This window comes from Protobothrops mucrosquamatus, unplaced genomic scaffold (genome assembly GCF_001527695.2).
Source record: "Protobothrops mucrosquamatus isolate PMUCROS unplaced genomic scaffold, P.Mucros_1.0 scaffold94, whole genome shotgun sequence".
Taxonomy (NCBI): domain Eukaryota; kingdom Metazoa; phylum Chordata; class Lepidosauria; order Squamata; family Viperidae; genus Protobothrops; species Protobothrops mucrosquamatus.
Genome location: NW_015386469.1, coordinates 677849 through 689695, shown reverse-complemented (window position 1 = coordinate 689695; position 11847 = coordinate 677849). Strand labels below are relative to the sequence as shown.

Here is an 11847-nt window from a genome sequence, read left to right as displayed (position 1 = left end):
GTAAAACAGAAGAAAATCACAGGTGAACATTGAAACTTTCACTAATATATATCTATTTTTAGTTCAAGTATACATTTACTTATTCAGTGAAGGAGTTCTTGAATTTCATTTTTAAAACATTTCCATGATGGCTGTCAAAAATCTTGTTAAAACAAATAACCCTACTCCTTAGGATGCAAAGATAGCAAAGATCAGCTTTTAGCAGTTCCTATGTGGGGGCAGAGGTGGAGGCAAAATGACAAAAGCAGCATTGTGACAAAGCTTCTGAATGTTTCACATGGAACTTGTAGCATGACACCACAACACTGCTTTTAGCATTCTGATGAATACAGATTCTGATGAATTCCAGATTTTTTTTTTGTAGTGCCCAGAGATATCCCCCAGTTCTCAGCCACATTCTGGAGCCCAAATTTGGGCTCTCTCTCATGCCATTAAGAGATAACATGACTACCTTAGGTTTTGATGCCTAAAATACTTTTTCCTTCTTCCAAAAGCACTCTGTCCAGACACACTTTTGGAGTATAGCCCTTGATGCATTATGCCAAGCCTAGAGTGATCCTTAAGGAGACATAAATTCTGCACCCCTGCCTGAGATATACGGCACTTCCAAATCTGCCCTGAGGACATGGGCAGGCTCATGTTGGCAACAGTAGAGGCTGCTCCACGCTTGCATCCTCCAGACGTGGACTCTATTCCCAGTTGGTAATGCCTTTATCACATATTTCAAATGTCTCTTTTCTATGGACTTCAGTGTGTGTGTGTCTGTGTGTGTATGTGAGAGAGGGGGGGAGGAGGGAGGGAGGGAGAGAGAGAGAAAGAGAATATGAATTAAGAATGAATGTTAATTGAAACTGGTTTGTGGCCTGATACTGATTTAAGTTTAATAGCATTGTTTACTGCCTTCTTAAATGTCTTGAGTTTGAGAATTTCTAGAAACAGAGTTTTAAAAATTTTCAAAATAGTGTAATTAGCAAGTTAATACTGGTATATATTATTAGCTATCTAGCTAAAGGCTCCCGTCATGGGCAAGAACAAGGAAATATTATGCATTCAAGGTATTAATTACAGAATAGATTTCTTATTTTAGAAGCAGGATTCTTAGATTCTGCTTATGTTATTTCTTTACAATATACCTCTAATACTGCAACCTCCTGAGCATTTCGAAGCAAGCGGAATGTCAGGGGATGTTTGGAATCCAATCCTGGAATAACTTCACAGCCACGGAGAGGAATAGAAACAATATGAGTCTTTAGATCTGTCCTGTCTTTGTGGAGTATCAGCTTATTATCTTTCACTCTGCACCAGCGCTCACGCCAACGGTTATTGGACAGCACATTAAGATATCCTGCAAAACATAAAAACAAATTTCTTAAAGTTTTCTAATGTGTATTCACAATTTATTGTCAGGCCAGGCCCACACAAGGGTCAATTAAACTGATTTAATGCTCAAGTCTATGCATAGGAATTCTCTCAGCTAACAGTCAACACCTGGTTAAGAGTTAAGATACATGGCAACGGTTGTCTTACACATTTTAATGATAAGAACACGAATTATCTCTCTACCACATAGTGGAAAAAATTTAATTTTCAGAATTTTCTTCTCTTTATTTAAAATAGTAAATTAGAAATCCTATTAATTACTGTATTGCTAATGCAAAAGAAACTTATTATGGAAGGATTTACCAGGTAGTCCTCGACTTATGATCATAACGGATTCCCTAAGGATGAGCTCCAGCACAAGTCTGAAAGCTCGGAAGACTAAAACCTCTGGTCCTGGTGACTGACCAGATCTAGGAGATAGGTGGAACTATAACAGAAAAAATGGAGAAAACTGAAAGCCATGGGAGTTAGTTGCCAACTGGGGTGGTGAAAATCAGAACCAGAGATGCTTAAAACGGTGTTTGCCCAGATACACGATACTGCATAATCCTGAATCATAAAATTGTTCAGATCATTTGGAGTGTGTGTCTGTGTGTCTGTGTGTGTGGGGGTAGGTTACAGGGAGTGTGAGATCAGTAAAGTGGAAACATTGGCAATGTTAACCTGAGGAGTGAGAGTCGCTAGGAAACGACTACTTGTTTATCACTGACATATTGGCACAGGCATAGTTTAAATAGTTCAGATTAAAAAATGGAAAACCAGGTAAATTGAATGGAATTCTTTAGTGGACTACAGTGTTTAAAGCAGTCTGACAACATATTTGTATAATGAAAACTTTTAGAAGAACAAAGTAATTTGTATGGAGGCCGAGAACAAGAAAAATCTGGTTTTGAAGAGTGGCATCTTTTTTAGAAATGAAATCAACATTTTCCACCAATAAAGTTGTTTCTATAAGTGATCATAAGAAGTCACTTACCACATGTTGGTATATCTTCTTCAGCAGATGAGGTCTGTTCATCAGTAGATGGCTTTTTTTTCCCCAGCCCAATTATCTTTGTGATCTTCTTTCCTGTTACTTTAGGTACAGTGCCTTTGGAGTCCACCTTTGAGCTCTTTTTCCTCTTTACTATCAACCAAACACATACACACAGACAGCTAAGCCTTCTAAGATTTTAAAAGAAACTTTTATCAAATAGCTGAAACTATGGCACCCGAAAAAATATTTCACCTCAGAAGCAGCTGTGTTGCCTTTACTGAAAATCAATTCAGAACCCCAAATGGGATTCATAGTCTCATTCGTGACAAATCATTGAGGTGGCATGTCACTTTTTAAAAAAATCTAACTTAAACTTGACTTCTTAGTTTGGACGTCACTTTTAGAATCTGGTATAAGAATAATACATTATTCCAACACTTGTTTTTTAAACAGCAACAAGCAGTAAAAGTGCCAAATGGCTTGTGGCAGTGCAATGCTTGTTCTTCATTTAATGCAGACATAGAACAGTTCTATTTTACACTATAGCTCTTCAACGATGCTGAAGAATTGCAGGACATAAAATTAATGTAATATACCAGTATCCTTCTTTGTGAACGAACTTGGTCTCTACTTACTTATATCTTCAAGCAGCAAATATTTCCAGTTTTAATTAAAAGTGATCTGTATTGATTTTCCTACTGTATATCTCCTTAGTTTGCAATTTGCTTAAAGTGCTTAATTTAATTGAGCCTTTCAATCTTTGTGTATTACCATATCTACTCTTAATTAAAAAATTAAATATGAATGTATGTGCTCTTATAATAGACTTTTAATCATTTGCATGACTTTTTGTTCTTTGATGGAGGACTATCTATCTATCTATCTATCTATCTATCTATCTATCTATCTATCTATCTATCTATCTATCTCTATGATTATTTACACAATGAATCAAGGCTATCTCCTGGCACTATTCTTTTTTATTTTTATATAAATATGGTAATTACATATTGGCAAGAGCCTGGCAAGTAAACAACTAGCTAATCTATTTTACATAGATTATACCTCTGTTCTGTCACTAACTCAAGTTGTTCTTAGGAAAGATTTTTAAGACCCTCACCCAACCCTGAAAAGAAAAAAAACAGCTGGTTATAAATAACTAACATTCAAAATTGATTGTCTTCTCCAACAACACTAAGCTTCACAGATGCTACATAGGCAGGAAAACCACAAAACATGTAAAATACTTTAAATATCTGAGTGTTTTTCCAATACCTAGAAAGCAAATAGCCCATGATAACTCTGCTTCTTCCTCAATCTAAAAGAATACAGCAGCCATTTAAGATTTCATCAGTTGGTACAGGAACTTTATCCCAGACATTACAGCATTATTTGTTGCAAAAATAGTTATGTAACATCTATATATGGCACAACTATAATTTTTTTGCCAATTTTGGTCCATGCAAAAAAGCAGTCAGATTTTTTAAGGTTCCTTACACTTGACACCTTGATGTACCTTGAATTACCCTTGAGACTAGAGGATTGTTTTTTTAAGAAGCTGACTCTGTAAAGCAATTTTATTAGCTTACTTGAGGCTTATCTTGACTCCAATTGAGTTGGTTTCATTAATAACATCTGATAGATATCTATCTACTTGGTGGAAAACATTGCAAGAAACTTGTTGCCCTCCACTTTTGTTATTTTCAGGTGTTAAAAAAGGAAGGAATTATTAAGAAATCTTTTGAAGATCTAGAATATTAAAATGGGAATAAACTGCAAGGATTTACTAGTATTTCACTGTTTCCCAGAGACACTTTTTTGTGCTAGGTATTTACCATAGTTTGTTTCAGTTCCCTCCTCTTGGCAATTTTAGGAGGTACAATGGATATAAAAAGTTTATATCCTATTAAAATGCCAGGTTTTTGAGGTGTATAAAAAAAACAGTCCAAGATAAATTATTTCACCTTTAATATATCATATAAGTTGTACAATACAATGGAACTGAACAATCAATTAAAATCATTTGAGGGGAAAAATAATTGCAAAAGTGTGCATACCCTCTTATAAGTAGGGTTGTGGCTGTGATCAAAATTAAGCAATCACATTCAAACTGATGTTAAATAGTAGTCACTACATATCTGCCATCAATTAAAGCTACCATATAAAGTTCAGCTGTTCTAGTAGGATTTTTCTGACATTTATTCAGTTGCCACTTATAGCAAAAGCCATGGCCTGCAAAGAACTTACAAAGCATCAAAGGGATCTCATTATTAGAAGAGATCAGTCTGAAGGGTCCAAAATTTTATCCAAGTATTGGATATACCGTGGAATACAGTGAAGATGGTCATCAACAAGTGGAGAAAATATGGCACAGCAATGACATTACGAAGAACTGGATGTCTCTCCAAAGTTAATGAAAAAACAAGAGGAAAACTGGTTCAAGAGGCTGCCAAGAGGCCTGTAGCAACATTAAAGAAGCTTCAGGAATTTCTGGCAAGTACTGGTCATGTACTATATGTGACAATAATTTCCCATATTCTTTATATGTCTGGGCTGTAAGGTTGGGTGACAAGATGGAAGCCTTTTCTGACAAAGAAAAACCCAAGCCCAGCTACAGTTTTGCAAAAGCCTATATGGGGTCTGACAAAAAGCATGTGAGAAAATTATTTTGGTCTGATGAGACCAAGGTTGAACTTTTTGACCATAATTCCAAAAAATATGTTTGGCACAAAAACAACACTGAGTCACCAAAAGTACACCATACCCAATATGAAGTATGGTGGTGGCAGCATTATGCTTTGGGTTTGCATTTCTTCAGCTGGAAATGGGGCTTTAGTCCAAGTGTAGAGAATTATGAACAGTTCTAAATATCAGTCGATTTTGGCACAAAACCTTCAAGTCTCTGCTAAAATGCGGAAGATGAAGAGGAATTTCACCTTTCAACATGACAACAACCTAAAGCATACCTTCAAATCAAGAAAAGAATGGCTTCACCAGAAGAAGATCAAAGTTTTGGAATGGCACAGGCAAAGCCTGAACCAGAATCCAATTGAATCTGTGGGGTAACCTGAAGTGAACTATGCAAGATGACCTTGCAATCTGACAGATTTGGAGTATTTTTGCAAGGAAAAGCAGGCAAAAATTTCCAAGATGTGCCATGCTGCAGGCTTCCTCCAAAAAAAAAAGTCTGAATGCTCTTATATAAAATCAAAATGTGTTTCAACAAGTTTTAGTTTAAGGGTGTACATGCTTATGCAAACAATTTATTGTTAAATTTTTATTGTTATTTTCCCCCTAAAATATTTCAGTTTGTTTTTAATTGAATTGTACAGCTTATACATTATATTAAAGATGGAAAGCATTTGAAGTGATTTATCTTGGTCTGATTATTTTACATCTCAAAAATCTCTGCATTTTAACAGGAGTATGTAGACTTTTTATGTCCACTGTAGATGTAGTAACATTCAGATCCCTCAAAATTATGCCAATGTAATGGAAGGAAGGTTGAGTTAGAGGGGCCTACTCTATAACCATATAAGCATTATTCTGATGTTCTAACATGATTAATTCTGCCTGTATTGAAAAAAAATGATGTTATCCTGAGGAATTTTATAAAAACTATTTACTGGCAGACAGAGTTCCCTGAAGTGATATAGACAGACAGCTGTTAAATTCTGCTTTTTGGCAGTGAGTATTTATTGAATCAATGCATCTTAGTTAGAACTTAAATAGACTATTTTATTGGGCGAAGTTGAAATCATGACTTTTTATAATTTTTTTATTCTTTGCAACTCTGGTTGTATACTGAGAAATGGTAAAATGAGGACCCACGATTGTTGGGGGCAATATGCTGACTCTGTAAACCACTTAGAGAGGGCTGTAAAGCACTATGAAGCGGTATATAAGTTTAAGTACTATTGCTATTCTGGTCTAAGATTGTAATAAAACTTACTTTCTTATATTTGACATTATTTCATGTAAAAAATGAAAAAGAATACAATAATTGGCAATGTAAGCTTATGTCCCATGCCCATGTTTATTGGAATAATAAAAATATGTCAAATGCCAGGATTTTTTGAAAGAAGGGCATAAACATATTGTATAAACTCAGGTAAATAAGTTACTTATAAAAGTAACTCCAAGCCAGATTTTAAAAACATGCAAAGGGAACAGCATTAGAACTTATTATGCAGACAACATTGTCAGGGCACTTATAAATGTGGGTAAAGATTGGAAATCATGTGAAAAAATCATGTGCAACCCAAATCTAATTATTATACATCTATTATCTTCTAAAAATGGCACCCTCCCAAAATGTGCTAGAAAAGATGTGATATAGCTCAGAGGTCCCCAACCTTTTGGGCACCAGGGACTGGTTATGTGGAGAGGTTTTTCTGCGGACCAGAGGGGGCGTGGTTTTGTGTGCTGCCTGCATCCCGCGGATGGGGCTTTGCTTGTCTGTGCGGACCGGTTGCTGGGATGTCACGGCCCAGTACCGGTCCATGGACCAGGAGTTGGAGACCCCTGATATAGACAACCTACTTGAAATTAATGAAACCATCTTACTATAGATCTTCAGAAAAGCAGAATCACAGGGTTAACTGTTATTAACTGAAGTGGTTATGTTGCCGTTCATTGCAACTATACTTCTACTCAATACAGTCTTTCCCAACTGTGAAAAAAAACACTGTCCAGACAAAAAGTATAGTTTCTAACCTGTGCTTATACTACATAAATTGCTTAAGAGTTTACTGCAGCTTCATGCCAATTTCACTAGTTTTAAGGATGTTCTGGGCAAAGTGTCTCAGGGAAAAGCAGTACTCGGAGTTCCAACTGTCTGAGATTATAATTTTCCAAGCAAAGTTAGATAACTTCAGGAAGATACCTTTCAAATCTTCTAGCCATACCCCAGACAACATGAGGTCTGGGAATTGTGAGATTTTGTTTTTAAAAAAATAATTTAATCCAGCCTCTGGTATTACTTGTGGTGCTAGGCAATCATTGAGCCTAGCAGTAATGGAAGATACTGTTGATAAAGTTCATGAATTTCTTTCTTAGAAATTCTGTTAATGGCCCATCTCAGAGGACGGAGTATTTTCAAAAATGTCATGATGATGTTGTGACTGTGTGATTGAAGCCCACCTTTTTTCTACATTTTCTAAATTAAGTTAGGTAAATGCAAAATTTGCACACACATTTAACCTAACAAATATTAACAGTTGTTTATAACAATTTGACTTTCTGCACATTTGTACTTGATAGTCTTAATTACATCAACTTCGCATCTTCTCTTAAAGTCCATTTTGGTTTAGAAATGAAAGAGCAAAAGGCTCAATAGTATATTAGGAACAAAAGCAATGAATTGGAGGCAAAGCTGGCTGTCCAACTGGCTATTTTATAAGACATCTATAAATTGACCAAACTTAAAGCAATTATATTCTCAATATAGAGTGTCCGTTCAGAGCACCACCTGGGCAATCCTTGTAATATGTTTTGTTTTGCATAACAGGGTCTACCTGAATTGCAAAGCATTACTTTTTTTATTATTCAACAAAATACTCAGAAACTGAAAATTGATCCCAGCCTTATGGTCTTTTATGGCTCAAAAAGCTACTCAGAACTGAACTCTGAGCCTCTTGGTCTTGCTGGCAATGTTGGCTGCTGCTATTAGGGATAATGGTAACACCATGAAGTCTATAGTATCCAATCCCTATCATCCTCCAATAAAGCATTAATTAAATCAAAAATTTGTTATGGCAAAGGGTACTCATGAGCATCCTAATCCCACTTTTAATTACTTGCGGGGAATTCTCTCTCCTATATGAATTGTGGGTTTTTAGACTGGTCAGGAATTTTGAGTTTTTAAAAGAAAGCTGCTAATGAAGTACTTTAAATCTTTGGGTTAACTTTGTAATTAGCTTCATTTTCTCTTTTCTTTTCTTTTCTAAATTTTCTTATCCTCTCATATTTGTGATTTCCTTTCATGTAACACTATTTAAGAAGTTGACACTTTAAAGTAATCCTTTCTAATTTCCATTTTTTCACCCTAATTTTTTTTAATGTCATTAAAAAACAGTTAAGCTTCTATTCATTATTCATACTCTCACCACAATTAAAAGGTCAAGACTATACCTATTAGTGTTCTAAGAAGTGCTAAGCAGCTTGATGTTTTTCCTTTTTTCCCCTTCCTATAATGTTTTCCCGCAAGTATAGGGTCCAGTTTTTTTCAGATCAACTGAATGTTGATTTTTCATGTTTTCATTTCCTTCTAAATTTCTGGTGAAGTCTAGAAAATTAAAAGTTAATTAAGAAAATTAAATTTAAATTATATTTTTTTTAAAAAAATGTCTTCATTTTTTAAAAGTATCCTTAGGTCTGCCTACTATCTTGATACAACCATTACTATTCCTGTTGACAATAAGAGGTTTTACATTCAGTGAACTGACCTTTCATTTCCTTCTAGGTCTATGCCTATGAAAATGTATTATTGACATTTTCTCAGCATACAATGCTTGTGAATATTGTGATTTGACTTGAGCACTATTAGCAGCATCTTACCATGTTCTTTCCCATTACAAATATTGGTTATGCCATTTTCTACCACACCTTCTCCATCAGAACTTGGTCTTTCTAAGGACAGTTTCTGGATGGAAAAAGAATTATTAATGTAGTTACAGTGGAAATAATCTGTCGTGAATCAAATGACAAAACATCATCTACCATGAGGCAAACACAACATATCCAAGAATTATTTTTGTCAGGAATTATGTTTTTTTACCATTCAAGTGTTTCATCTTATGCTCAACATAAAGCTGATATACACAATGTTCACAGGGAATAATGTGTGAAGATTGTAATCACTTCTTGGCATTCTGCTACCATTGTAACTTTAAAGGCTCGGGGTCTTTTTTACTGTAACATTAAGTAAACTCCCCATTTAACTGACTAAAGAAATATCTGTTAAATGAGATCCTCTATTAAATCCAAACTGAATTTTAAGCATGTGTAAAAGAGCAAAAATAATTTTGTACATGAACATGCAGCATATGTACAATTTGTCTGTAATATCCAAAGTATGCTAAGGAAAATGGCAGATTTATTTTATGCATTTATAATACTATATGTAACAACAGCAATTTATTTACAAAGTAAATAAAAAGCTGTTTCTCCAACTAGCCTCTATTTCATTCCACTCAGTACAGAAATGCACACAGGTATTCCTTTATTTATAACCATTTGTTTAGTGACCATTCATTGGCACTGGAAAAAAATGAATTATGACTGGTTTTCAATTTACGACTGTTGGTCACATGATCCAAATTTGGGCGCTTGGTAGCTGGCATGTATTTATGACAGTTGTACTGTGCTAGCCAGCTTTTGACAAGTGAAGTCGAAAGGGAAGCCTGATTCTCTTAACAACCACATGATTCACTTAACAACTGCAGTGATTCATTTAACAACTGAGTCAAAAAGGTTGTAAAATAGGACAAAACTCACAGCTGCCTTGCTTAGGAACAGAAATTTTGGGCTCAATTGTGGTTGTAAGTCAAGGACTACCAGTACATCCTTTTTTGTTTTAAAATGGTTTAATCATCTATTTCTTTATTCAAGAAAAAAGTTAGCTTTCCTTCACTGTACTCAATTTCAAATAATGTTTGATTAATGGAGCTGCCTGTTCTTAAAATACTTGCATTCACAAATAGGCAGAGATCCCTTTGGCAAACATTAGGCCAGAAATAACAATCACAGTAGCAGCTTAAAAAATGTCTTTTATTTTTGTTTAATTCTTTTTTTAAAAGAAATGTTTCTTCTGGTCATGGTAATATGAAAACATGTTTTTAAAAATTAACCAGCCTATATAAGGGGAATGGTATATAGTTGAGTAATAGGTTTGCATTATTCTAATCTATCTTTTGATTACATAGTTGTGGTTACCATCATTTTTTTTAGCATCCCCACACGCACTCCTGTAAATAGGCATATAGTAAAAAGAAAGTAATAATAATAGAGAAAAGTAAGCATGCTAAATTTAAACATTTTGTATTTTCTTCTTTTATTGTTTTTAATCCCCCAGAAAATGTTAGTTATTGAGTGGATTAGAAATTTTAAAAAATCATCATTACCATCAGCACCATCATCATCCCTTGTGGTTTTAAAATATAAGTGCTGTGGAAATAGAGGGTAGCCTTCAAGGGCATAGGGAACATCTGCTACCATGGCAATGGTCAGATAAGTGAGCCTAGATCAAGCAAGTGCAAAAATGCCTCAGGCAGTCTCCCTCCTTAAGTTAAAGGGGGGGGGAGGGGGAAGGAAGTTCAGAGTTGCAAAATTCTGTACCTAAAGCTGTTCTGATAAAAGTAGCTTTAGGTCTGCCCTGTATTTCTATGTATTTCTTAAACTGATCTACCTTATAGAGCTGACAGTAAGTGCCTGTGAATATTTAAGACATTCCTAAGAGAGAGCAGAATTTCAATAACATTTAAAAACAAATAAATAAAAGAAAACCTCTGAGACAAGACAAGCCTCACAGGTGTCCTTGCAATTCTTACTGTTCTAGATAACTCTCCAAAGTCTGTAACTTAGACATCTTCATCCCCATTTTTATTTTGCAAGAAACAGCAATGGCATGGGCAACTTTTTTTCCAATGCAATACATCATAGTGTATAATTTTAATTTTCAGCAGTACTGTATTTTCCATATTCCATACTACCACAATCAATCTACCCTGTACTTTATGCTCTGACACACAGCATAAGGACATTTGTTATTTAGATTTAATCCACAAATAAACGTATCATGTTTTTTTAATATATATATACAGTATAAGCCAACCAAAAATGTAAAGAGATCAAATACACTAAGCCTGTTTTGAAGAAAAAGCATTTATTGCTATCTCTATAATATAGAATAGGGAAATTATACATAGGCACAGAAATTAGCAACATTGATAAATCTTGATTTCTAATAGTGACAATGAAATTTAGCATTTTACTTTAAATGTTATACTATATATGCATACTTTAAATGTTATACTATATATGTTATACTTTATTTTATTTATTTATTTATTTATTAAATTTCTATCCCGCCCTTCTCCCAGCGGACTCAGGGCGGCTTACAGCCATCTAAAACAGGTACAAATACAAAATACTAAATTTAAAATGTAATTAAAATAGAATATTAAATTATTGGCCTTTTCTTTTTTAAAGTTATTTTAAAACCAAATTAAGATCACCCTTAGGCCAGTCCTGCTAGCTTAAATAGCCATGTCTTGAGGGCGCGGCGGAAGGAGGAGATCCGGAATCACCCGGATCTCTGGGGGTAGTTCGTTCCATAGGGTGGGGGCTCCAACCGAGAAGGCCCTCCCCCTGGGGGTCGCCAGCCGGCACTGTCTGGCTGACGGCACCCTGAGGAGACCCTCTCTGTGGGAGCGTATCGGCCGATGAGAGGTAATCTGAGGCAGAAGGCGGTCTCGGAGATAACCAGGTCC

The 11847-nt window shown here is 35.1% G+C and overlaps 1 protein-coding gene across 1 annotated transcript in view; it reads right to left on the bottom strand.

Moving 5' to 3' along the window:
* The window catches only part of AFAP1 (actin filament associated protein 1), a 52064-nt gene that overhangs the window by 14789 nt on the left and 25428 nt on the right, over positions 1–11847 (bottom strand). Inside the window, exons 8-10 of the mRNA XM_029283446.1 lie at positions 8915–8999; positions 2357–2506; positions 1134–1345 (exon numbers count right to left, since the gene is read on the bottom strand). Coding sequence (XP_029139279.1) covers positions 1134–1345; positions 2357–2506; positions 8915–8999 — 447 coding nt within the window. The remainder of the gene's footprint in view (positions 1–1133; positions 1346–2356; positions 2507–8914; positions 9000–11847) is intronic.